General features: G+C 39.0%; 2 protein-coding genes across 5 annotated transcripts; one reads left to right on the top strand and one right to left on the bottom strand.

Moving 5' to 3' along the window:
• Positions 1-1,332: 1,332 nt before the first annotated feature.
• ANKRD37 (ankyrin repeat domain 37) lies at positions 1,333-3,977 on the top strand. The gene is made up of 5 exons (XM_023925049.2): positions 1,333-1,474; positions 1,804-1,956; positions 2,675-2,766; positions 3,222-3,451; positions 3,732-3,977. Exons 1-5 carry the CDS (start codon positions 1,448-1,450, stop codon positions 3,743-3,745), a joined length of 516 nt encoding a protein of 171 aa, XP_023780817.2. The 5' UTR covers positions 1,333-1,447; the 3' UTR covers positions 3,746-3,977.
• On the bottom strand, positions 3,174-19,126 carry UFSP2 (UFM1 specific peptidase 2). 4 transcript variants are annotated; one of them, XM_086889059.1, is made up of 12 exons: positions 19,046-19,126; positions 16,796-16,874; positions 14,841-15,021; positions 14,665-14,731; positions 14,197-14,354; positions 13,233-13,425; positions 11,633-11,779; positions 11,000-11,164; positions 9,580-9,704; positions 7,902-7,978; positions 6,089-6,213; positions 3,174-4,596 (listed from the first exon to the last, which is right to left on the bottom strand). In XM_086889059.1, the coding sequence occupies exons 1-12, from the start codon at positions 19,085-19,087 to the stop codon at positions 4,510-4,512; spliced, it is 1,446 nt and encodes a 481-aa protein (XP_086745185.1). In that variant the 5' UTR covers positions 19,088-19,126; the 3' UTR covers positions 3,174-4,509. The 4 variants fall into 4 exon arrangements, with proteins under 4 accessions (XP_086745185.1, XP_086745186.1, XP_086745187.1 ...); XM_086889060.1 differs by having other exon boundaries at positions 14,197-14,351; positions 19,046-19,121; XM_086889061.1 differs by having other exon boundaries at positions 18,961-19,112.
• Positions 19,127-24,276: the final 5,150 nt, after the last annotated feature.

The following is a 24,276-nucleotide window of genomic DNA, read 5'->3' as shown; positions in this document are numbered from 1 at the left end:
GTAATTTAGGGAGGGAAGATCTTTAAAACAAAACCAAAAAAAACCAAAACAACCTCTTGGGCAATCCAAAACTGTTTAGTCTTAAGCTAATTCTGGATATGTGTGTTTTCAAGTCTTTTAAAGTTGCATAAACAATGACTGGATTTCTGGCATCTGTGCAGAGGTATTTCATCCCTAACAAAGCATAGTTAGAAATGTAGGAATTTTATTTGTTTTACTAATTTGCTTGGCTAGCTGTTCAGGGAAAAAACCCAATACAACAATCTGTAATTACACAAGTGTACTTTCCATATAAAAGAGAAGTGAGAACTATCACTTACTGAAATAATTCTGCTGAACTGATCACAGGCTATCTACCTTTAAAATTTTTACTGTATATGCTCATATTCCACTAAAATAATTTATATTACTTTTCCTGAAGGAGAAGTGGAAGGTAATTTCATGTTTGTGAATTCATTCCAGAACTATGTATGCCCTAAAGGAACATTGTTAGGCTTCTTTTTCCCTATCTCTGTTTATTAAAACCATGCCATTATCATTTGGTTTTTTAAATACGTGACTTTCCATTATTTTTTTTAAGTGATGGTAGTGATTATGAGGAACTTCCATAACAAACATGCAGGTATTTGACACAGAAGGAAATACCATAATGCTAAGGGAACAGAATTGTGCACCTTGGACACTCACGCTTCTCTAGGATACTTCAAGCTCATTAAGTGACAATCAAAGTTCTGTTTTTGCAAACGTGTTTTGAGCAGAGATATAGCAGGTGGCTGTGCCCAGAGATCTACCATTGCCAATTCTAGTTCAGACTGGTGATGAACTTGCTGTAATATCTGTGCTGAAAGGGAGAGCGTGGCACGTCCGGCCAACCTCCCTGGCTTAGAGATAGAGCATGGGCAGAATGACGGTACGGATTTATTTTTACTAACTTAAGCTTTTTTGGGGGGAAATACCTAAATTAGTTCTCTATTGTTTCCGTTCCTAGATTCAAGTCTGCCTTGATCTAGCCTTCCCAAACCAGCGTTAAGGTGCGCTGGCAGAACCGCCGTGCAGCAGCGCAACCGAGCGAACACCAGGCCGCGCTCAGGGCTCGGTGGCTCCCGGCTGCCGGCGGCAGCGGGGTTTCCTGCGCCGCCCGCTCCCGGCCGGTGCAGCAGCCGGTGCCGGGCTGCCCGGGGCTCCGGAGGGCGCTGCCGCGGCTTGCGAGTGTGTGCGGGACGTGCCGGGCGGCCCCGCGCCCCATGGCCGCCCCGCCGCCAGCCCCGGCCCGGCGCGGCCGCGGCCCCGCGGTGCCCCCGGGGCGGCCAATGGGCGGCCAATGGGCGGGGCGGGGCTGCGGGCCCGGCGCTCGCAGCCGGACGGGGCGGCGGGCACAGACGGACCCGCGGGCACGGACGGACCCGCGCCTCCGGCCCCGACAGCCCCGCGCCAGCAAAGGGAAGCGATGCTGATGCTGGACTGCAGTTCAGAGGTGAGCTTTGCCAGGGGCTGTCTGTGGTTTTGTCTTACCTGGAGCCCAGCTGCGGAAGTGAATGTGGTACAGTTTGGCTGGAGCTGCTGCTGTTAATGTTGGGGCACTACCGCTGTCGATCGGTATTTAAGAGATTAAAAGCCAAAAACGTCTTTCTTGCACTGCTCTTTAAAAAAAAAAAAATAAAAAATTAAAAGGCAGTCTCAAGGGACGTGAAGGTCCAGTGATTTGGAAGGGGAATGTGTTTTGCTGTGATGCAGTGTTCTGACACCTGCCTTGGCTTACACTGGCAGTAACATTTCTTTTTTTCTTTTGATATCTTGTTTCAGTGTGGTAGTTTAAGCAACCTATTTGAGACAGGAACCGGCGTGAATGCACCTGCAGATGCCTCTGGTCAGTCTCCAGCTCACTTAGCTGCTTGTGGTGGTGAAGCTTTTTTTCTACTTTGGCAGCTGCAAACAGGAGCAAATTTGAACCAACAGGTAAAAAAAACCAAACATTTTATTCCTTCCACTTCTAATCTGGCATGTCAGTAAATCCACGTAATATTATTTCCATGCTTTTTATCTGAGAGGGTTTTTTTTATACTCATTTGTATTATATGAGATATCTGGATTTGCTTATTCTAGAGTAACTTCTAGCATGAACCAGAAATACTGTCTATATTGCATTAGAAACTTCACTTGCAATGTATAATTTCATTTTCACACTTACAGAGCTGCATGCAGATGTCTAAACAACTTAATTCTTTTACACAACTGAGTATTTATTTTTCCTCCAAAGGTTTGTCCCTACTTCCAGTAAGTGTAAGGATTCTTACTCAATCGAGTTGCTTGTCTATTTCCTTATACCTCTGAGCCGGTAGCAAGCTCAGATTGCTGTGATTGCTGGTCACAGCAATCCCTGAATGGTGCTAAGAGATGCTGATAATCTGCGTAGAGAGTATTCTGTTTAAGTTATCTTTTAGAAGGCAAAGGTTAAACAATGAGTTCTGCAGGAGACAGCACTTCTACTTTGTGGTGATGAATACCTTAGACATTTAATGGTAGTTACCAAGTACACTTAACTAGCTATATTCCTTTAACCTCTCTTTCAGCTCACAACAGACTGGTATACATAAGCAGTCATTTTGGAGAACAAGACAGCTTTATCCTACTCCTCTTCTTGCAAATGACTGTTATATATAAACTGTGTTTTTAGGATTGCCTTGGAGAAGCCCCGATACATAAAGCAGCCAAAGTTGGAAGTTTGGAATGTCTTGCTCTCCTTGTTGCTGGTGATGCTAAAATTGAGTAAGTTGAGCAACATTTAGTGACTTCAGTAAGAGTGTGAAAGGATGTGCATTTTACAGAGTGCATTTAACCTGCTCAGAACATGCATGCTAAGGCTGCAAACATAGCATGCCTATAGCCATAGGAGTATTAAAAACTGACATTAACACCAAAGGAGCACAGACCAATGCTGACACGTTGTTTAGCTATATACCTCTGTGGTAACTGCTGAGAGAATATTCCTGATCATAATCTCACCCTCGTCTTGCCTTTCTGATATGCTAAGACAGTAATAGCCTGATGACAAATTTATTTTAAAATAATTATTCCTTTCTGTATTTAATACCAGCCCCCTTGGCAAATCTTCTTGGTATTGATTCTCAATACTTATTTTTATACACCTGTGTAAATTACCACTTAGTCAGTGCTTGCTCATTATTCCAGTTTAATTGGTTATTGTTAATTCTGTATTTCAGCTTGTGCAACAACAGTGGACAAACAGCAGCAGACCTTGCAGTGGATTATGGCTTTCTGGAATGTGCCAAGTTCCTCAGGACAATTCAGCACACTCAGACAATGAAACTGAGAGGACAGTCTGGATACTTGCTAAGTGACAGACATGGCTTGTGGAGAGGGGATCCAACTGCACAGAAACAAGAAAGCGATACCAGCAGATACATAAACAGGAAGAGGAGAAGATCAGATGGTACGTAATAGTGTTGGTTTAATACAATTCAGAATATTTTAAAAATGTTATTAGCATCTAAGTAAAACAAATGTGTGTTAGACACAGACCAGATAGATTTAGAAGCCTGCTAGTAAGGATGAACTTGCATAGGTACTTCAGGTTAGGGTCTTCTTGGAAATGGACATGTGGAATGCCATTTAAGAGGCTACTTTAATACAGAAAAAATAAAAATCATAGGTACTCTTCATGATGTACTGATGACACAGCTTCAGACTTATTTTGTTTGTTTCTATGACAGATCTTGTCTCCTAGCTGCCAGAAAAAACAGTAATCCCAACATGAAATATGGGGAATCCAAAGTCTGAAGAACCACGACTGGATGAAACACTGAGCAGTTAGATGTGTGTGCTGGGACATTGTCTCCTTCTGAGAAGGAGGAAAGCTTGTTTATTGTTACTTCTTACAGAAGAATGTTGTGACGTTTTTTCCCCCCTGGAATACTTGTATTCGTTCAGCTATAAATAAATAATGATGGAAGAATGAATTCTTTTGCTTTTTTTTTTTGTGTAAATATGAGAGAAAAATTAATAAAATGCAGTAAATATAGCCATTTTTTTCCACACTCCTAAAGTGCATCATCAAGAACACCAGCAACAAACAAGGCCTTTGAACAGATTCATAATGGACACGGCAACTGGCTAAGTGGAACCCTAAAGGCAGAGGACAGTATATCTTTTTGTCATGAAAATATTCCATAAAATGAAAGGATTTGGCATTTAATCTATAAAGATTCTAATAGAAGGGAAAATACTATATAAGCCTAAAATTGTGCTACGAAAAATGACAGAGTGTTTGTTGCCTAGTAAATGCATTTGTAAGGATACAGTTCAAAGCAGGTAACTCTTATTTCTAGAGGTTTCATTAAAAAAAATAGTTTCTCAATTTAAGTCATTCAACCAACATTTCTATTTCAACTGGGTTTTGATTGACTTAAAGCATTATTTTGATAAATAACAGGACAGTTTTATCTAGATGAGCTACTATTCTGTCTCAGCGCGTTCAGCGTAAGAGTGAATTTAAATAGCTTTTGGTCGTTGAGGTAGGCACAGATTATAATAGGCGTCCTTGTTCCAGAACTCTGGGCCCTTCCATCCACACCAGCCCTGTCCAAAGAAAAGCAAGACAGCCTTTAAATCTACTTCAAATCCTGTTTTTTCCTGTCTACTATAATTGAGTCTATTCTAATTTTACTAATCATACTAACCAAAGATGTATGAATTATTTTCAAATGTCTATAGAATGCAATGGCAATTTTCAGAAAGCTCTCTACATACCTGGAAACACATTAATGGAAAACATACTACAAAGACTCTCTCCCCTCTCTCCCCCTTCCTCCCTCCCCAGCTTAGTTTTTAGAAAGTATCATCTTCCCATCCCACCTCCCTTCTGCTGCTCCTGAGAGGCTCTGAAAGTCTGTCATTCTCACAGTTTTCCTTTCTTATGCTGAATCCTTGCCTTCTTTGGTAACTTGATATTTCAGCCCCAAACAGAGCTCCTAATACCAGAAATTGTGCTATTCAACCTGATTCAGCATAAGCAAATAGTCTAACAAAAGCTTTTAAGTTTGCAGAGTACCACATTATTGGAGGTGTTCTTAAAGAAAAGAGCCTCACTTCTGATGAGGAAAGTGGGTTCTGCATTTATTTTACTCTTCTGGACCACTGAACCATTCTTTACAGCTAGTAGCTGTAACAGCCTTTGGTCATACATGTTCTTTGGAAATCGTTACTTCCTGATCATCTCAAGCTTTGATCATTACAGGCCAGCAAAATGTTTCTTAAACAGCTCTTTTCTTTTGTTTGTTGTTGTTGGTTTTTTTGGTGTCTTTTTTTGTTTGTTTGTTTTTCTGTTTATTTGGGTTTTTTGTTGGGCCTACACAAGGGTATCAAAGATTAGAAATAAAAGTTGCTGTTTTCAACTTAATATGAAAAACAGAAAAGACACTGATTAGCTAACACTTAAAGGATTATTTAGCCGCTTTTAGAGTTTACATTTCTGACGCTATATTTACTGGTTTGTAATGGGATGCATCATTCCTTTTAGTGGCTTTAAAAGTGGAAATTACATTGCACACCATAAGCAGTTTGGAGTTTTTCCACATTTTCAAAATAATTCAGTACCTACCCTCTGAACATTGTTCAAGGCCTGATCTGAGAATGGTTAGTGTTGGATTTTACACTATCATCAGATATCACTTTTACAATTTAAAATAAATTATCTTCTCTGCTTCATTTAGAGCACCATATAGCCTGAACAGAATTTTCTGTTTTATTCAAAATACAAAATACATTTATCATATATACTCCTGGATAAAGGGGAGATGGGTGAATTCATATAAAATAAAGAACATTGCTTTATAGTATAATAATTTGATGTACTTGCTGATCTTATACATCTCCAAAGACACTACGTTTCAGAAACTGACAATACTTAGTTTATTGTAGCATGCAGGTTAACTGGGGTCAGTGCTTCTTCCATAAAGAATGGAGAAGCCATTCAACAAAATGGTCAATTTGTATTTGGCTGGACATTATTTTTTGAATGCCAAAATACATAAATATACATGTGTGAGTATATATGTGCATCAAGCCTCACCTTTTCCAAAATAACATGCAAATCTTCTCCTCCAGTGTAATGTGGGTCTAGAATCAAGTATTTTATGTGCCCTGTAGTCTCATTCCAAGCCACTCCTAATATTGTGTGAGCCAAAACACCTCCACCTAAAATAGGAGAAAGAGATAGTTGATTTTTTTTCCATTGGGATTGAATTAATGTGCAAGGGTTAAATAAAAGTACATCAACACCTTTAATTGACAGATTAGCTTGTATCAAGATGATTCTGAAAGTGTCTGACATAAGATTCTTCACATTATTAAACAATGTACCTTTAGTACATCTAAGAAAGGTTAGTTGTAGTAACTGAAATAAGTAGAAATGCATTTTCCAAATTTGTTCCAAGTCAGCAAGGCAGACTGAATCCTCAACACTTCCACCAGATGAAGTCAAGAATATTTCAAACATCTCTTCTGCACTTTAAAGAAACCTAACTGTAGGAAAGAAATCTGCAAAATTTCCTGGTTATAAAAGGACTAAAATCAGAAGAGAAACCAGAATTCCTGGAAGAAGTTTATCTGCTGTTTTCTACTAAGTTACGTCAATGAATATTAGGGGCAGAATAGTAAATCCTAATTTCCCTTTCCCCAGCCTGCAAACAGGAAAAAGGGATATTTTGATGAGATGGGCACAGGTTAACTCTTGAATGTTTCTTTCAGATAACATGCAATACTTTACATTCCCATAGTACTGTAGTAATAACTCCACAAAGCACGTAGGGATTGCAAAATCGCTGGAAGAATACAAGCAAAAACAATCCCCAAACCCCACCCTCAAAAAGCCCAACTCCAATGATAACAAAAATTAAACAACCTACAAGGGAGATTTATAGGGAAAGGTAAGTTATAGACTAAAAGATTTTTCAATATAGGATTGGACATTCTTGAAATTCAGACAAAGAGGCTGCTGAAAGGCCAAGAATATTTAATAGAATCATAGAATGGTTTGGGTTGTACAGGACTTTAAATATCACCTAGTTCCAACCCCCCTGCAATGGGCAGGTCACCTCCCACTTGACCAGGTGCTTAAAGCTCCATCCAACCTGGCCTTAAACATTGGGCCCCTGGCCTTGGGCCATCCACAGCTTCTCTGGACAGCCTGTTCTTCTGTCTCACCACCTTCACAGGGAAACATTTCTTCCTAATATCTAATCTAAACCATCACCATATCAAAGTCTGGACTTCTGGCACCTCTGTTTTGAGAAAGTTACACTGTGTTATGGAATGACGAATACAGACTGCAAAATTGCTTAAATTAATGTTATTAAAGTTGAAAATAGTAATATCAATATTACTCATTTCCTAAAACACAGCATGGAAAAAAATAGTTTAATTAAAGTCACAGTATTTTTACAAATGGCACTTCTTATCATACCAGTATTTCAGATTATTAAAACTATTCTTAAAGCAAATTTGGGTAATACCCTTCTCTTCCAAGCCAGATAAACAATGCTCTTCTCTGAGAGGAAGTTTTGGGGAATGAACTTCTGCTTCTGTAGAGAATGGAAGTCAAGTCAAGTTCTGACTTAATAGCAATATTTAAAAACACCCTTTAGACTGGCTTTTGTTACCATGTTTAATTAATACTGAGCTTGAAAGAAATAATGAATAAAAAGATACCAACTAGACTAAACTCTATCATTTTTGAGGCTACCTTGGGAAAACTGTAATTTTTAATTTGTCTACAGTTTTGATTAACTCTTGTACAGTAAATTAAATGGGTTCTACTTGAAATGAAATTCAGCACAGGGAGGCCATGCACTTTCATTACCATTCGTCAACACTCAAGCACTTACCAATCATAATTGGAGTTCCCTCAGTCTTGAAATGATTAGCAAGCTCTCTTCCCTGCAACGCCAGTTCAGAACCCTGGCTAGGTAAGAAAAACAATAACAGATTTGTCATTCTGTCTAGGTTTATTCTTGAATTATCCATTAAACTCGTTCACTGCATAGATAACCAGAAAGAAGGTCTCTTGGATTATTCCTGTGTAAACTTCCTGAGAAAATCTGAAAAACACTTTCTGACACAAAGTCTATCTGCTAGGCAAGGAAATGAATACAGACATTTTTAATATCTTGTATTTATATTTCTTTATATAGTGACTAATATTTTTAAAGCCCCAGTAAGAGTCTGTGTGCCTGCTTCCCAAGTAGAGAGAATTGATTAAATGCAGACAGAATACAAAACTGGGCAATGGTGCATTTATTATAATAGATTCAGTACTGGTGTTGCTGGTGCAGCTGTGAAGTCTTATTTCCATAAGAAATCAGAGATGCTAGCTGGAAATAAGCCCAAGACAAAAATGCTATCCACTGCCAGTGACCAGCTGAAAAAGCTGCATGATTGTTTCCTCTTCCCGGCATGGTAGTGACGTTGGTTTTTCATAACACTGAGATAAACTGGTGCTCCCTTGTAGCAGCACTATAAGCAATTCTATCCAGTTCAGAAAAGAATGTATTCTATATTCTCATATGCAGGAATAACAATCTTCTTACTGGCAAGGCTCATCATAGATGCTATAAATAATAGGTAGATCATCTCCAAGTAAAAGCTCTGGTACAAAAAAAAAGATTAAAATATTAAAGACCTGAACTATTTTCCTAACATCCCCATGGAAGGATCCTCATCACCATGCTCTTGTAGAATAGCTATAGTTTGAATTTACTCTAAATAAACATAACACATGAGAAGTATTTTGATTTGTATTTTCATACAGACTCTTAGTGTATGTTCTTAATTTCATGATTGTATTTATTTAATGTTCAGGGTTTTATTCGTCAGCTAATAGTGCTGGCTTAGTGCTGCCTAAATGATAAAAAATATGGTAATTTTTCTTCAGATAAATGCTAAAGATTATTCCTTTTGTCCCAAATATCTTCCTAGGGTCCTTCATTGTCAGATTATCAGAATGGAAACAAATTCCTTGCTTTATATGTCACACAAATGCAGAAAGGGGAACATTATTTTCCAGACTTCTGAACAATTTGCCTCAATCCTAAATTCACAAGTTAGGTCTGTAGCCACAGTAATTATTTGTCAGTGTACATTCAGTTCTCTGTGGACATCAGACTGTGTGCCTGCATCAAAAATTGTGGTGCAAAGGATGAATTCCATATCAGTTTGCATACCATGAAGGAATTTACAGATTAAGCACACCCAATGGGAGGCACATTTCTTGTGGAAGCATTAGACCATAGCTTTATGAAACCGGGCAATTTGCATATTATTAAGCAATTTATAGCAACTGGAAACAGGAACCCCAAGCTCCCAAGAAATTAACAGTACATTCTTCTATAAGCACTTAGCACAACTAAAGGTAAGAACAGAGGGTTAATGAGCAAAGAACCCTTGAAAGATTTGTTATCTCTTTAATTATACCTCTTCTCCCATGTACTGCAATCATGATTTGCATTTTAAGGCATTCAGTCTTTTTAGCAATTACCAAGCTCCTAAGCAGATAGTGATTCTTACCTGACAAATAATATTTTGGATGTTATTCCAAAAAGCTGATTCAGAACAAGCTGTACCTCAATCGAACCAATCCACTGCCGTGACCCAACAAATGCTGCAGGCTTGTCTCCAGCATCAACCAGTGCCTTTGCAACACCACAATGAGGAAGAAACAAAAATATCAACAACATATAGCAGGGAATTCCACCCTTTTTGTGAACAAAGTTGGTTTATATATATGAGCATGTGTTTTGAACCTAGCTAGTCAAAAGCAGACCAATGAATGTTGAATTCATTCATTGCAGTTCTGTTTTGGAAATGTTCCTTTGAGCAGTAATGCAGAACTGTGTCCATGAGCAGAGACAACAATCCCAGGTCCACAGGCAGACTTCAGGCTGGGAGGGCGACCACTGAGCTCTTTAATAAAGGAGTGCATCATCTGTACACTGAAGAAGCCACTTCACAGACTGAAAGGCTTGGATTTCTATTCAAAGCACTCTGGAAAGGATGCATAAAATAGTGCTCTGAGGAAGAGGCTACTGATCTGTGTCAAAGGTTATGGTTTATTTTAAACTCTTCTTCATTCTGAGGCTTATATGTTACACTCAGCACTTGAGAGGGGCCTTTTCTGCTCAGGACACAAAGCCCAAAGGTCTTCTGCAGGCTACTGCCCTCTTTTAGACACCTAAAAATACTACAGGAGTGCACAGATTTCAATGGCATTCAGATGTGGATTGAGAACTGTTCAGGAAATGTGGTTTTACCTTTAGTATTCACATCCCTGCCACATATGATAAATGTTTTTTCATTGAATGAATTAAACTTTACAAAAATGTTCAGTAAATAAATATAACATGAAGAATTATATTTAGAAGACTGAAGGTAACTGCAGTATTCCTTGATAGGCATACTCAAGAATGGGTATTAGCTACAAGTCTACAGTTTTACTTCAGTGCTTTTAACAGAAATTAACATATTCAGGTATGCATTTCAATTCAAAACAGAAAAAGAAGTGAAAGAGAGTTCAAAAATCAGGAAAAGTGCACTACTATAAAAGGCAAAGTTGCAGAAGTTGTCAGTAAATTCCTGTATAGCATCTGGGAACTAATCCAGCTGTCACTGAATATGACAGCCAGTTTTAAAACTGATTTTAGCATGACACATTGGGTTCTTTGTTCTTTGCATTTCACAAAAACACTGAAAATGTCATATCACAGCTTCTAATAGAACATTAATCCAAGGAAACATTTAAAAGATTATTTTAATGTATCTTATTTGAACAGATAATGTCACTCAAAGCAGATAAACAATTCAGAACCACCAGTCCAATTTAAGGGACAGAAGATACCTTTTAAAATATATGAATTTGATATTTTAAAATAATCTACATAAACCTTTTTAGACAAATATGCATAAAATAATCTCCTTAAATGTTCTGTACCTGTTGAATTTCCTTGTGTGTTGGTATAGGTCTATCCATGTAGCCTTGGTGCTTGAACCAAGAGCAGATTGTCTGCAGAGACCGATAGGCACAGCCCCAGCCACTGTCATCCATGCGGTCCTGCATATAGTGGTGGTAACTGTATACACCTTGCACTAAATAAACCTGCACAGGAGGGGAGAACACAGAGCCATCTGAGCACACTTGCATCAGTTTTCAGAGAAGTTGTATGACCTGTCACTACCACTGTAAAGTTTTCAGCTGGGGACTGCAAATCTTTGGAAGATTGAAAGGGTCATTATTCACACATGATTACTGCACTTGGTTTTGTCTCCTAAACTTCTCTGTTCATAGTTTTAGTTTCTTGTCCTGGTTCTGAGGAACTTTTTCAAATACATGCTAAAAACATGGACATTATTTTCACAAGAAAATCCAATTTCTTTGGGACAAATACAGCAAATTAAAGCAATGCCATTTTGTACAGAGAAGCCCTTTTGCTTGAAAGGTCAAACCAATTATTTCACCTTCTCATCTACACATCATTGACTATCTAAATTACTTCTTTCAATTAAAAAAAAAATCTCAATTAAAATGAAAAGATACTTTCTGCAAAATGTTGCAATTTAAACTTACCATACCAGACTCCATGCCAGGTGAACTAAGATGTAAATGTGGATTTCTGAGATACCCATCTTTATATGGTTCATCTGGAAAATGATAAGCATTTGCTCTCTTGAAATATGGTCTGTCACAAGGCAGATTGTATAACCCATGCAATTCCTACATGCGAGTTCAAATAAAAGTAAGAAACACAATTCAAATTTCGGATTAAAAGAAAGACCACATTGTAAGCAGTAATAAAGATATAATTTTAACAGCACAGTTTAGCAAATTATTGAAATAGGCTTAATTAAACATTCAGCAGGTATGTTCACTACTAGACCTCATCTCTCCAGGGAAGCTCATGCAGGCTTACCTCCCATCTCAAGGGCCCACTACTTTATGCAGTCCTGTTACATAACACCTGCTGCTGGGGCCCCACTAAAAATACCGTAACAGGTTTGTTATGAAAGCATGATAAAATACACCATCATAGAAAAGGATTACAGCTTTATCTACACAGTAATGTAGATACACCAAATTATAATCTTAACTGATACTGAAGCATACAAATAACGTACTGAGATAAAATAAAGATATTGGGCTTATGGTTCAAGCAGGTTCAGTTTATTTTAAAATCTCTAAAGCTCTGTTTGCCACACAGCAGCCACATTTAAAGAGATATATTGTCTTATTTCACAGAGCTTAAGAGTGGAAGGCATGATGAGATCATCTAGGATAATATATGTAGCACAGGTAATACATTTTAGGCAGATGACCCAGCACTGAACTCAGCTACAGGAGCTGCAGTAACACTCCCATCAGTGGGTAAGCGTGAACAGCAGACACAGAGCAGGAAACACAGGCAGTGCCACCAGTGCCTGAGGCCTCTGCAAACACAAAGCTAGACTGGGTTTTATACACCCAGTAATGCTTCACACAGAAAAAGTCCCCACAGCTTCTACGCCTCTAAGCTGCAGAATATTCTTTCCCTGCTCTCAGCACATGAAACTGTGTGACCTACACTGGTATCAGTCTCAATCTGAAAGGACTGACACATCTTGGCATTCTTTCACCTTACCCATAGTATTCTTTCTATATGTGCCAACCCAAAGGCAAAAACAAGCTAAAAACTAGCTAAGCCTGGTCAGCTGTGAGCTACAAAAAGCAGCCCCCTCCAAAGACAAAAACCCCACAACACCATAAAACCCCAAGAAAGAAACCAAAACTAAGAAACCAATACTACCCCTTTCAGGACATTTCTTAAAACCTGAATGCAGTAACACATCAAAAGTAAGCTGATGTACTACCATGGAAGAACAAAAAAAAAGGAGAAATTCAAAGAATACTGTACTGGAAGTATAATTTAGAGAAAATATTTATCAACCAAATTTTATGTACTTCTAAAGTTTCTGTTGTTCCCTTACAAAAATTATATCTGGCACATTCTATAAAAAAACTTCTAATAAATCAAGCTTCTTCATTCAGTATACTGCTTTGGTTATAATAAAAATAAATCTAAACAACAGCAGTATCTGCTGTTGACATTGACTAAATGGAAAGCCTTACCACTGCTTCAATTACAGTAATTAAAAATAAAAAATTAGATTCTGTTATGGTTTGTTGGCTTTACCTTTCTGTAACTTTCCAGCTGATCATCTGAAATACCTGTAGGATATGAGACTGTTATGAGGTGATTTTTTCCTGGTAACATGAAATGAAATTGTTCTGGTACCACAATTGATGTTCCTTTCACATATTTCATAATACATCTTTCCATGTCAGTTAATTGCCCATGAATTGCTTTCACTAGGAGATTCTGTACCCTGCGAAGTACAAGGGAGAATATTTCAAGTGATTGTGAATCATTTTTTCTCACAGCTGTGAGTTATACAATACCTAAATGCATGTCTGACCTGGTCAGATGACTGCACTACTTCAATGCTTCTGCTCCCACAGGGAAAGGCAGAGCCCAACTATGCCTTACTTAAAGCTGGTCCACACACAGGAACGAGTCCCTAGTGATTCAGTCCTCCCAAATGTGGCTACCCTGCTCTCTTATCATAAACACAATCAGTATGAGCATTTGCCAAAATAAAAATTAAATGGTTTTGTTTTGCATTTTATGCACTCCATTTAGCAACGTTCAGAGTCAAATCCTATGGAAAAAAAGCAAGGAAAAAATACACAGAGAGTCAAATGTTTTCCATCTGTACCAACCCTGCTGCAGCCCCAAATGTAGAGCTGAGATTACAAAGACTCATCAAATACATCCCAGTTCTCACTTTTATACACCTCACATATGAACATTTCTAGAATGTTTTCCTGATTTTCTCAATTCCTTGCTAAGCAATGGTTATGAGTTATTAAATCTGTCAGACATTGATAAACTGAATTTTTTATAGACAGCAAAAGGATCATGTCTCAAGATTATTAACAGCTGTCTACATGAGCTTTTATTATTTACACAGTTAAAATTACATCACAAAAATACTATATATGTTTCATTAAACTGATGAATGATATAGTTTGACTTCATTATTTCAAGAAAAAGCAGAAATTACGCTGAAAAATTCCACGTCCAGGATAACACTTACTTTCCCCATGGTTCTTCTGGAGAAACAGATACAACAACATCAACTGGTAATGTCATATTTATGTAGTGGTGTTCCTTCTTTTCCCTTTCAATGACTGGAGTCAAAGCAGCTAATGAAGATGTCATTTCCAGCATGAGGTCTACATTGATTATCTGCTGCTGCAGAGTATAAAGACACCAATATTACATCTCCAACTACACATGAATCAAGAAGGCAAAAGTAAAGATGCAGATATTTGGTATCAAACTCAGTAATTAAATACTTGGGTTAAAAAAATCTGGTAATATTAAAGACAAACTTTTACATGCTGATCTGCCATAGGTGGATTTCTACATTCATGTTGAGTCTCAATGACTTCAAAAGCCTTCTTTAAAGTCATGCCAATGCCTATTTGTGTACAGAAAGGCCTAGGGAGGGCAAGTCCAAAAATGTTTAAATGATAATTTTTCTTATATGTTGGAAACATACCGTATCCTGTAGCTTTTTATCCTTTTTTTTGCCAAGCTTTCGTTTGGTCTCATCATCTTGATCAAATCTGAATTATCAACAGAAGGAGAAATTTCTATAATATGAAATTAATCTGTTAACCTTCCCTGCCCCCCCCCCCCCCCCCTTCCCCACCCCCCGTTTTTAAATATACTTACTGTATAAATCGTCTTAACTCCTTACATGCAGACTCATCAGTCAGCTCTGGAACTGTAGTCATACCATTGTTAGGCCACACATAGACTGAACTGTGGCAAATTCTGAACACAAGAACCTCTGAGGATAGTTTGTTTTCTAGATCACTGAAAACATATCCTAATGCCTTTTTTGTTGATGCCTCTGAAACACAGTAATGATATAATTAGCCTAGAAAATTTCCTCACCATTTTTTTATAGCTGTTGGGCATACATTTAATAAAATTGTTTTGACTTGGAATAAAAATGCAAGTGCTGTTATCATCAGAGAAATGACCGGGTAAACAAAACTGAGTTAAGATTTCAATTAGCAGGTCTGTCTGACACATTCACATTCACCTCCCTGAATGAGAGTGCACTCTTTCTCTAAGATGCTGTCAAACTTCCAGGAGAATAATCTACTCTGCTGTCACTTACCACATCTAATAAGTCTTAACCAAGCCTACAGCTGCAAACAAACTTTTATGTACAAATTTTTATGTATATTTAGACTTTTGAAAAAATCCTGAAAATATTCAGTCTAAGTCACTCACATGTTTCTGACCTCATATCATTGTTCAGAAATATAAACCAAAACCAGACTAAATCTTTGGAAAAGCAGGGCCTACATTCCAGCTGAGGACCAAATTTTGGCCAACATAAACCTGTACGCCACAGTCTGGTTTGCCTGAATCTTTATTACTGGTACGTACAATTGCCTTTCAGAGCTTGTAAGGTGTTTTACCCACATCTTACAACCTGAACCAATAATGGATATGACATTACTGGATATGATAGAGTAACTTTGGCACATTAGCCACATTTTTTTCCTTACTGTGAAGGTTAAAAACCATTACTTTGAATACAGTAAGTTAAAAAAGCCTAACAAGCTATCAAAGACTACGCTGTATCTCTCCGATGCATGAACTTAAATTTGGTCACTATTAGATAACTTTTGTACTAGAAATCTGTAAAAACTACATTACTAGAAAAGCCAAAGGAAAATTGCTCCAAAAGAAAAAACTCACTGCCCTTCAAAAGGAGCAGTGTGCCATATTTACCCAATAACAGGTGTGAATACCATATACTTGGACAATTCAAACACCGCTCTGCTTCACTGTGGTTACAATTCACTACACTGTAGACAAAGTCAAATAACCCAACTAAGGATGCAACTCATAAAATGCTGCTTTGGAATAGGCAAACCTATTCAACACTTCTGCTCCACGTCATGAACTCCAATAAGCCCAAGTTCCTTATCAAGGTTCACTAGATGGAATTCTGTGTTTCTGCTAGACACATCCTTTTAAAATGCAGAATGACCAAGAGCTGAGCTCAAAACAGGCTTCTTCCCCCATCCTACACTATCACAGCCCAATGGCCACTGATCAGGTGGGCCACCCTAAGTAGGTCTTCTGAGGAGAACACCACTTTACTGTAACAATGGAGGACTACAGGAGCCCCTTAATGCCTTATGGACTAGTCCCTTGCTATCACATGGAATTGCAGTAGTCAATCTTGCCTAAATTCAGTAGCTCGCTCCCCTTCTCTATTTCTCTGGACAGACTGGACCACAGTCTCAAAATTGCACTATTAATACAGCCCCATTATAATAAAATCCATTGCCTTAATGCTATTGTTTGCTTAGAATTTTAGGGTCAACTTCAGCTTCAAGCTGAAAAGTGATCCCAATAACATATCCATAAGTAAGAAGTATATGCAAATTAAAAATGTCAATGTAAAGTTTATTTCAAATTAAATCAAAAAACACAGGGTGTAAAAAAGTGTCAGAAAATTTATGGAGATAAAGAATAATCTTTACAGGTTTGTGTATAAGCACTTAACACCTTGTAAAATGTGAAGAAAATAAATATAACAAACAGTTTCTTAATAAAAGTTCATATAAGTATTAAGAAATCTATTAGTATTATAAACACACCATCAGTAGTTGCAAGCTGAAATGCAAGATCCAAGCCTCCTCTTATTCTGAAGAGTATATCCATAGCTTCTAGAATTACCTAAGGAGGAAAAAAAGCAATGAAAATGAACAGCCATTTCAACATGTCTTCTCTCAGGCCACAACTGACTGCTGTTATACCACAGTATGTAAGCACAACAGCAATTACTGCAGCTGCTCAGGTTACAGAAGGCCAGTGAATAAACATGGAAGTGCATGGTGCAGCAGTGCACAGTTGCTGCAACCAGCGCCTCAATTACACCTAGGAACACATTTCCTACCTCGACAAAAAAAGCCATAATTCTATACTTCTACCATATAGAAATACTTTAGGAAAAATGTCATTGTTTCTCATTGTTTCAATCCAAATGTTTCACATAATAAACAGTCACACACACACACAAACATGTATATATATTCTTCCAGCTCAAGTAAAGCAAGGACAGAACTGAGCAGAAAGATAATTAGGCACATCTGCAAGTATGCATTCATGAGTTAGGAAACCACAGTTTCAGGGAAATGAGAAAAACAAAGCGGGGATGATGTGACATACACAACCTCTAGAATTAAGGCTGAGTTTCATATTTGACAGGAGAGCTGCTTATGCCACCACAGAGACTAGCCAGCTGTTTCTTCCCACTTCCAAAGTCCCTGCTCTGTGTCCTCATAACTGCTCACTGCAGACATTTTACCACAGAGCTCATGCAGATGGAAAAACACCCTTCTATTTAGAGAGGGTTTTATCAGATAGATCAATCCCCAATCAAGTTCAATGTACTAGACAAAAACAGCTGTGGCAGTACAGAGAGGAACAAAAGGTGACAGATGAGTGTGGGTATTGTTCAGTGTAACAGTCCACAGAAAGAATGCTTAACAGCTTTAACTGCTCCAAAAAAACACCAAGCACCAGTAAAAATAATTATACTAGGACCCTTTGGAAAGATTTATTGCACAACTGTTTGCTTACAAAGTATGAGACACACATGCAATGGCATTGTTACTCATGAAATAAAAAACTCAAAACATATCAAAAGCATTCTAAAGAGAAATATGCAAAATATGCATGACTGTTAAAATATAATCATCTACTACAGTTTATCTGCTGGTGACGGATTTTCATGTTTCTGGAGATGATCACATGTTTCCAGTGATTCTGGAGCGCCAAGAAACAGTTTGGTTCCTGAAGCATAATCCTGAAGTATTTTAGATAACACAGTTATCTTCATTAATAGGGTCTTGGAGTATGGGACCCACAAAAGCTCCAGCCAGAATACAAAAAAATGTTTGCCTGGGTTGATGTAAAAGATGTTTTTTATTTGAATTATTACTATGCAAGAAGAATGCTCATGAATAAGAAGGACAGCTCTGCAAAAGGAGCTCTGATAGTGGCTCATCATGGACATTATAGCATCAATCACAGCATGGGTGAAGCTGGAAAGGACCACAGTGGGTCACAGAATCACAGAACCTTCTGAGTTGGAAGGGAACCACAAGGACAACGAGTGCAACACTTAAGTGAATGGCCCATAATGGGGATCAAACCACAACCTTGGTGTTAGGGTGATATGGTCCAACCTCCTCGCTCAAGCAGGGCCATCCTAGAACATATTGCACAGGATTGTGTCCAGACAGTTCCTGAATATCTCCACTGAGGGAGACCACAGTCTCTCCGGTCAATCTGTTCCAGTGCTGTCACTGCACAGTAAAGAAGCTCTTTCTCGTGTTCAGGTGAAACTTCCTGAGCATCAGGTCCTGCCCGTTGCCTCTTGTCCTATCGCTTGGCACCACCGAGAAGAGCCTCGCACCATTATGATGACCTCTTCCAACAAATCCCTGACTAAAGCCAGGCAAGCTGAGTCCCCCAAGGGCGGTGGAGAATGGAAGGGGGTATAGCAAGGCATCAGTGCGGGCGGCGCCACCGCCGCCCGTGTGACACAACCTGGACCCTGCAGAAAGGGGATCGCGGGTGCTCAGCACCTCCCCCCGCGGTAGCCCTGCGGCTGGAGGCCCAAACGCCACGGCCGAGCACGCATCCGGCAGCGGGGACACCGGCCCGGCCCGCCCGGCCCCGCCGCTAGCTCTGCCCGAGCGGGGGCGCTCCCCTCCGCGCTGAGAAAGGACACCCATCCACCCACCAGCCTACCTACCTAGTCTTCCACCCATCCATCCATCCATGCATCCATTCCCCGGGGACGGGGAGAGGGGGGCCGGCCAGGGGAGGGGCGGACTCACCACGTCCGTCAGCGCCGCGGCGGGGGCCGGGCCCGGCCGCATCCTGGCGGCGCACGCGCGCTGCGCCGGCCCGTGAGGGAGCGCCCCGTGGTGCCGGCGGGCCCCGCCTCCCCCGGGCCCGGGCCCGAGGCTTCCCCTTCGGCCGGGACGGGGCGGCTGCGCTGCCGCGAAGTTACCCCGGAATCAGCCCGCAGTCACCCGCCTTCCCTGCCGTGGTGCCGTGCCTGCCGGCGGCCGGCACTCTGCGGGGAGTGCGTGGGGCTGAGCGTTCTCTCCTTGAGCTGCCATGGCTGCGCTCAGCGCAGTGTGTCTGGGATCAGCGCCCTGCTGCCAAACGGTGCTGTTATTTCCTCCGCATTTCTGCAAATCCATGGGGAGTCCCTCTGGCCCGGCTGCTGCCTCACGTTACTGCTCCTTCCATGCCAGGCTTGGCCACATCCAGGTCCCAAAGTCGTCCCCATTAATCTCTTGATAAACGCTCTGTGCGTTAAGATGTAGAATTTAACTCCAGGTCTGTTCATTTCCGATAAATTATTTCTGTCCTCCTCACAAATAATGCTAACTAGCTTCAAACAGCGAACTCTTAAACCGGTTTCCAAGGGTCAGTTTTCCATCAGCTCGGGTTGTTTCTTTCTTGTCGCCTGCCCTTCATTCCTTACTCCATGTCAAGATCTCCCAACAGGCGAAGAACAGCATTGAGCCTGATGAAGTGATGGTGCATTTCACACAGTGTGAACCAACACGTCGCAAAACGCCTCCCCCAAAACAACCAAAAACTTGAGCTCTTTAAAACTTACGCATACTGTCTGTTCCACGTGCTAAGCACAAGTAAAATACAGCTCACCCTTCCATCATACAAAGTGTTTCAGCATATTGGTTTTTATAATAAAATGTATAAAATCTCATTAGATGTGTTTCCAGTGCTGTGCTGCTGCAGCTTTTCTATTCATTAGCTAGACAGGGCTAATGTGTGATACTCATCTCTCAGAGCTTTCTGTTGGAAGCTGTGGTGGTTTCACCCCAGGCAGCAGGCAAGCCTCATACAGCCACTCACTCAGTACCCCACCAGCAGGACCATGGAGAGAATCAGAAGGGTAAAAGCCAGAAAACTCATGGGTTGTGTTTTAGATACATATTATTGGCTTTTTGCAAATATTAAAATGAGTGTTTTATATATATATATATATAGTTAGAAAACTTTGCTGTATTAATATAGTTCCTTCTATTTCTGTTATTCATGAAACTTAGAAATAGTGGTATAATACATATATATGTTAGGCTGTGGCATAGTATTAAAATAAAAAAACTGCTTTGGTTCATGTAGCCTAGAGACTGAAAAGATCAGAAACGCCCCTGCGTTCTTAGATTATTTCATCCAGATGAAGACAGCTGTGATCAGTGCTCCAAGGGAAGAATTCATTGAACCTCTGTTATCAGGAAGTGTGAGACTCAATGGAGCCAAGAAGATTGATCTACTGGGGAGGGGGTGAGTTAAAACTAAACAAAGGAACATCTAAAATTTAAGAGGAATGTTTGAATCATGTATAAGAATTTATGAATACGTACTAGGGTTCTGTTTTTAAGTGACAATCCTTTGTTAGTAAGGTGTGCTCTCTTGGCTGAATGCTGAGGCACCCAGCTGTATTTGTACATTTTGCTTTATTTCTATCTCCTAATTGTTTTTCTATTAAGCTTTTTAAATTTTATATAAAAAAATGTGAACCTCGTTTTTCACAGGCTGAGAGACAGTTCAATAGGGAAAGCAAAAGCCACACACACAAGCAAGGCAGAACAAAGAATGAATTCCCTGCTTCCCATGGGCAGGCAGGTGTTCAGCCATCCCCAGGAGCACAGGGCCCCATCACAGTAACAGTGACTTGGGAGGACAAAGCCATCACTTTACATCCTGAGCATGATGCCACATGGTCTGGAATATCCCTTTGGTCAGTTGGGGTCACCAGTCCTGGCTGTGTCTCCTCCCAACCTTCCATGCACCCCCAGGCTGCTCTCCAGTGTGCCAGTACCAAAAGCAAAAAAAGGCCTCTTGGCTCTGTAGATATTTTTCATCTACTGTTTCGTTTTTTCTTGGTATTTTTTTGTTTGTTTTTGTTTGTTTGTTTGGGTTTTTTTTTTGAGATATTTGGCAGTATCCCACAAACATTCTACCACTCAGGATTTGACCTTCATTTTTTATTTGGAGGTCTTAAGCAAGAATGCAATTGTGACCAAACAGTTCCAGTTGAAAGCACAGTAATACTTTTATGTTCTCAGAAGAATGGGACCACATTATCCTAGATGCTATATAAAACCCCTATTGTTCCTTTTCTTGTGTAAGTTCATAAATATAAGAAAACTTGTAAATTTTCTTGCACTGGTTTTATTTATCCTCTATATGTTCACCATATGTAGTGAAAAATGTCAGCCAGAGAACAGTTTTGGTCTAGGGTAAGGAAAAAATTAGAAGAAATAATTAAACTGCCTGCAGTTGAGACCAATTCAGAGCCAAAGCTAAACATTCAGTGCAGAAAATGAAAACAGAGAAAAGAAGGGATAGTTTCCACCGGGAAGAAAAAAAGGAAAGAAAAAAACAAGGAAAATTATGAAATTGATGGGAATAAATATCTCTGCAGGGCTTAGAGGGCATAAGAAATAAAGCCTGGAGCTTGTATGAGGAATACATAAAAACACTTCATTAGCTGATTAGTGTCTGAGATGCAAACCTTAAGGAGTTTTGGATTTTGGAGAAGATGGGGTTTTAATTGGAAATTGACATTGCTGGAACTAACTAGAATGGAGTAGGCTGTGCTGACATTAATTAAAATAAATGGATGGGCCTTGCTAAAACTAAAGGCAGAGAAGCCTTGTTAAGGTTAGAAGTTAATTGTTAACTATGCCAGATGTGAAATGTTTACTCAGCTGGGCTTGGAAAGAGAAACAGGGAATCTGATAAGGAACTTCAAAATTGTACATTGGAAACTCGTTGAAGACAGGAAACAAGGAGCCCAGCCAAGGGTCCATTTGTCACTTTGCATTGAAAAGGTAGAAAGTTCAGAATGAAGAAGATATGTATCCCTTCCTCCCTTCCATGATCCCTACTCATAAAAAGACCACCAACCCATTTCAAAGGACAAACTCTGCATGTTTAATTTCTTTTTTTTTTTCTAATTAGCATAAGAAGTGGAGAGTGTGTGGTAACTGGGTTATGAATATGTATTTGTATTCAATACTTCTGTAAGTAAAAATCCTGTACTCACCTGTACTCAGGGCTGTGGGCATTAAGGGGTGACCCTGCACACCAGCTCAATACTGTTATTAAACATACACTCTGTGACTTTAAATGGTTAGAGAGTCTTTGTCCGTCTCAGTTGGATATTGATACTAGATCATATCCATACTTTGGTAAATCATGTCATTGTTTCTTAAAATCTAAATGGATAATATTGCATTCCACAGAGCATTTCATCTTGATACATTTTTTTTTTATGATGCTAAATTTATGCCATTCCCTTTAGACTAAACTTTAATTTCACTTTTAAATGGGTTTATGACGCATAAATATCTATTCAGTGACTCCAGATAACTAATACAATAACTAATACAATAACATCTGTTAATCTGCCAGTTTCCAGCTCTTCAATTTGGAGCTCTGTCATCAGTCATTTAGTACTGTGCTCTGCTAATCACAATTTTCCTTTTATTATGTTCTTTACCTTTGATTTATTTGACTGACATTGATTCATCTGAGGAAGATGATGAGAGCAAGGAAAATGTAACTATTCCAAAAGAGAATGCAAAAATGCTTACACACTTATTACTATGCTGGGTGGTTGGCCTCATAGATGAAACACCTGAGATCTTTCAGAAGGGAAATCTATTCAGAAAAGTTAGAAAAACCAGTTCTGAATTCAATCCTCTATGTTAGAAAGCTTATTGACAATAATGCCCAAGCTCTTTTGTATGTAACAATCCCTACACCAGTACTGGGCTTGGAGTTTACCACTATAAACTGCAAGTGACATAGGAATTTCCTTATTTTTTGCCACATCACAGCTCATTTTAGTGTTTTCACTTTTTCTGCCACATTTTTAAGATCCTTTCCTCAAAATCCAGACTTACGAAAGAACATTTAAAACTAAGAATTCCTCAAAATAATGACAAAAATTTTCCTTAACATTTCCATTGGAAATCTCAGGAATATTGGGGGTTTTAGGGGTTTTATATATATATATATATACACATATACATATATATATATACACACACACACACACATATATATATATATATATATATATATATACACATACATACACGAAAATATGATGCAGTCTGCTATTCAATATTATTACACGCTTCTGCATAAAAAATATTTTCATTAAATCAGTTATATTGTAAATTGTCACTTGGAGAAGGTCTTTTTTCAGCCAGGTGATATGAAAGGAGGCATTTGATCCTTACTCAAGGCATTCTGCTGACCCATGTGTAATTAAAGTATAATTAAAAAAATCTAAGGACGTCATAAGTAATAAAGAACGACTGATTTTTCATCATCCTCCTGGACCAAAAAGCAGACTTGTTACAAGCATAATAACAACTTTAAATGTGATAAAGTATGCTTCTCTGAGTTCTTGTTTTGTATATGCTATCAAATGTGATTAGCACAGTTATTTATTACTGTCTAAAATAATGAATAAGTGAAGAAATGAATTATTTAAAAAGGGGAAAGAACTTGGCTTTCAAAATTTATTCCTACTCTCATCTGAAATTCAAATGATTAGGCTATATTGGTCACAGAGACCTTCAAAATCATGCTATACAGATGACACAGAAAAATTATTATATTTTATTCTTTTCTGACTTGATAAATGTAAAAAGACCAGCAATGTTTCTGTTCAAAAATGTTTTCCCCCTATGTTTATGGCATAAAATTGGCTCCCTCTGCTGGCAGACTTAACATTCGTTAATTTAAGTCTCTGAAGCTTTTGGACGATGGCACTCAAAATGAACTCCGAACTACAACCAGTGCAATGCTAAAAGAGATTTGTTGTACACACTGCATATATATATATATATATATATATAGGTATGTATGCACAATTTTTTTTTTATTATTTTTTTATCCTTCTAAGCTGTTCAGCCTGAGGAAAAACATAATTGCTCCTTTCTTCTGCTCCGGGATTGTCTGAGCCCTGCTGCCGTTCCTGGCACGGGACAGGATGACCCACAGGAGC

The sequence above is a fragment of the Cyanistes caeruleus genome, chromosome 5 (assembly GCF_971803275.1).
Source record: "Cyanistes caeruleus chromosome 5, bCyaCae1.hap1.1, whole genome shotgun sequence".
NCBI classification, from domain to species: Eukaryota; Metazoa; Chordata; class Aves; order Passeriformes; family Paridae; genus Cyanistes; species Cyanistes caeruleus.
The sequence above is the reverse complement of the archived record's forward strand: the minus strand, read 5'-3'. Positions and strand labels throughout refer to the sequence as shown.